Genomic DNA, 2,046 nt, shown 5'->3' on the forward strand with positions numbered 1-2,046 from the left:
TGGGACTAACAGGCAATCCATCTTCAACTCAGAACCAACGGTAACAGTACAGAAGACGCCACTGTTCTTTAATCTTTATCCAAATTAACATTGGAAATACTTTATAATAATAATTATTATACTTTTTTGTTAGATTTTTTATAATCCTAAAAGAGTAAAGTAGAAGAAGAGAGGAGGGGAGTGTTAAAATTTCAAGATATGGATCAAAACATATCATAAAGATTCAACCTTTAGGTGCTAACTAAACAACTTAAAGATGGAGAGCCTGAATTCTATTGAAATGGGATTAAGTGGGTTGGCTTCAAAACTTGTTTATAACGCATCATCAATGGAGTTGTTGAGATCTAGCAGGGCTAGAGCTGACTTTCAATGGGGTGGAACCATTTCTGCCATGTGAGTGAGCTTTCTCCAATTTCTTTTCAAACTTTCTATGTTTTAATCTATTGGTAGTTAAGTTATCTTCCCTTCTTATTTATAACTTCTTAATTTCCATTGCCACATTGTTAGTTGATTCATAGCTCTTCAAAGAAAAGGACACGCTTTTTCTTTTGTCTGTTTACTGGGTTCTGTCTCTTTTTTTTTCTTTTAACCTGTTTTTGTTGCCTGCCACATGTTTTGGGATTAAAAATGCATGGTTTTTAGTTAAATTTCTTAGGTTAATAGTGTCTGTTTATTGTCTCAATTTGGTGTGGGAAGCAGGAATTTATGAGGTGAGGGTCTATGACTGCTTTTGTGCCCAGTGTTACCTGGGCTGGGGATTCATTTTATGGCACTTGTAGCTTCCAGCAATATGAATTTTGGATCTTCCTATTCCATTTTGCTAGTTGTTGTTTGTTCCTCGTAAGTGATCACTTGCATTTTCCTTTTGCATTGCTCTTGTTATCAAGGTATAAGGCTGTGTATGTAGGCAATCTAGTAAATGGTAGCTGAGAATTCATGGACTCCTATGATTGTGGCATAGATACTTTGGATTAGTTTTCTACTTTTATTTTAAGAGTCTACTATAATAGGTGGATTGCCATTGCTCTTTTTGTATTCTAACTTATCTAATTAACTTTTTCCTGAAATCCAAAATGTTGTGCTTCATTGATCTCAGTCATGTTACTGACCTTGTGCTTTCTTGTCCAAAGTATAAAATTGTTCACGTCCAAATGGTCTTTCATGCCATCTAATTGATTCTTAATCTCTTGTTCTAGCATTTTCTCATTTGAGTATTTTGTTGTTTTGGCTTTATCCTACAGATTTTTGTTGATCCTGATACGAGTGGGGAGGCGATCAGCCTTGCAGACTACACTTTTGGCATTGTTTCTGTTTGCAAGTTTCCCAGCCGGCCTGTTCAAAGTTTTAAGGTTCTTGCCTAATCTCTAAATCATATCTTACTGCGATTTGGTTCTAGTCATGATTACATTTACTCAAAATACCAATTCTTTTATTCAGAGGTCAGTTTGGTTATTGGATTGCCTTTATTGCTATCGCAGCAAATCTATACTTTCCTGAAACCTTTCCAGGTTTGTCCTTCTTTTCTTGCCTTGATCATTTCATGCTCAAAGCTTTAAGATATATTTGGTGTTTGAAATCTTCGCTCTGAACATGAAAACTAGTTGCTAATTCCAACAGTTTCTCACTTCCCACTATTTGTCCTCACACCTGATCGGCTGGCTCATGGACTCCGGGATAGCATTGCGAGTGGTATCTTTTGTCTCGTATTAGCAGTTTTTCTTCTAGTGATAGAGCTTAGAGATATTGGAGGAGTGAGGAGCTGTGGATGTAATATTTATTGCTTTTTCTATAGTCTTGCTATAGGTTTCTTGTTCTACTTTACGATAATGTATCTATCCTTAGCAATTTGGTGAAGAAAAGAAAAAAGGTTATTTTCCGAGAGGAAGGGTTGTCCCTAACCTACTGAATTTCAGCTTGAGCCTCACTTGGGCTTTACAATGAGAAATGGGTTTTCTTGATGGAATTCTTTACTGGTGTAAGGTACTCAAATTTTTTCGATATTTCCAGTACAATATATGCAAATGTCACCGAGTTTTTTTTTTTAAA

At 35.8% G+C, this 2,046-nt stretch overlaps 1 protein-coding gene across 3 annotated transcripts; it reads left to right on the top strand.

Moving 5' to 3' along the window:
• LOC8272989 (cold-regulated 413 plasma membrane protein 4) lies at positions 1-2,046 on the top strand. Of its 3 annotated transcripts, none has more exons than XM_015727845.3 (4): positions 1-393; positions 1,242-1,349; positions 1,438-1,508; positions 1,618-2,046. In XM_015727845.3, the coding sequence occupies exons 1-4, from the start codon at positions 257-259 to the stop codon at positions 1,851-1,853; spliced, it is 552 nt and encodes a 183-aa protein (XP_015583331.1). In that variant the 5' UTR covers positions 1-256; the 3' UTR covers positions 1,854-2,046. The 3 variants fall into 3 exon arrangements, with proteins under 3 accessions (XP_015583331.1, XP_048232235.1, XP_048232236.1); XM_048376278.1 differs by lacking the exon at positions 1-393 and adding an exon at positions 428-840 and having other exon boundaries at positions 1,479-1,508; positions 1,602-2,046; XM_048376279.1 differs by lacking the exon at positions 1-393 and adding an exon at positions 476-840.

The sequence above is a fragment of the Ricinus communis genome, chromosome 7 (assembly GCF_019578655.1).
Source record: "Ricinus communis isolate WT05 ecotype wild-type chromosome 7, ASM1957865v1, whole genome shotgun sequence".
Taxonomy (NCBI): domain Eukaryota; kingdom Viridiplantae; phylum Streptophyta; class Magnoliopsida; order Malpighiales; family Euphorbiaceae; genus Ricinus; species Ricinus communis.

Bases quoted from the DNA above. Each gene is read 5' to 3' on its own strand.
- LOC8272989 (XM_015727845.3), top strand. From the start codon at position 257: ATGGAGAGCCTGAATTCTATTGAAATGGGATTAAGTGGGTTGGCTTCA. The intron at 394-1,241 runs GTGAGTGAGCTT...TTTATCCTACAG, and splicing joins GGTGGAACCATTTCTGCCAT to ATTTTTGTTGATCCTGATAC. The intron at 1,350-1,437 runs GTTCTTGCCTAA...TCTTTTATTCAG, and splicing joins GGCCTGTTCAAAGTTTTAAG to AGGTCAGTTTGGTTATTGGA.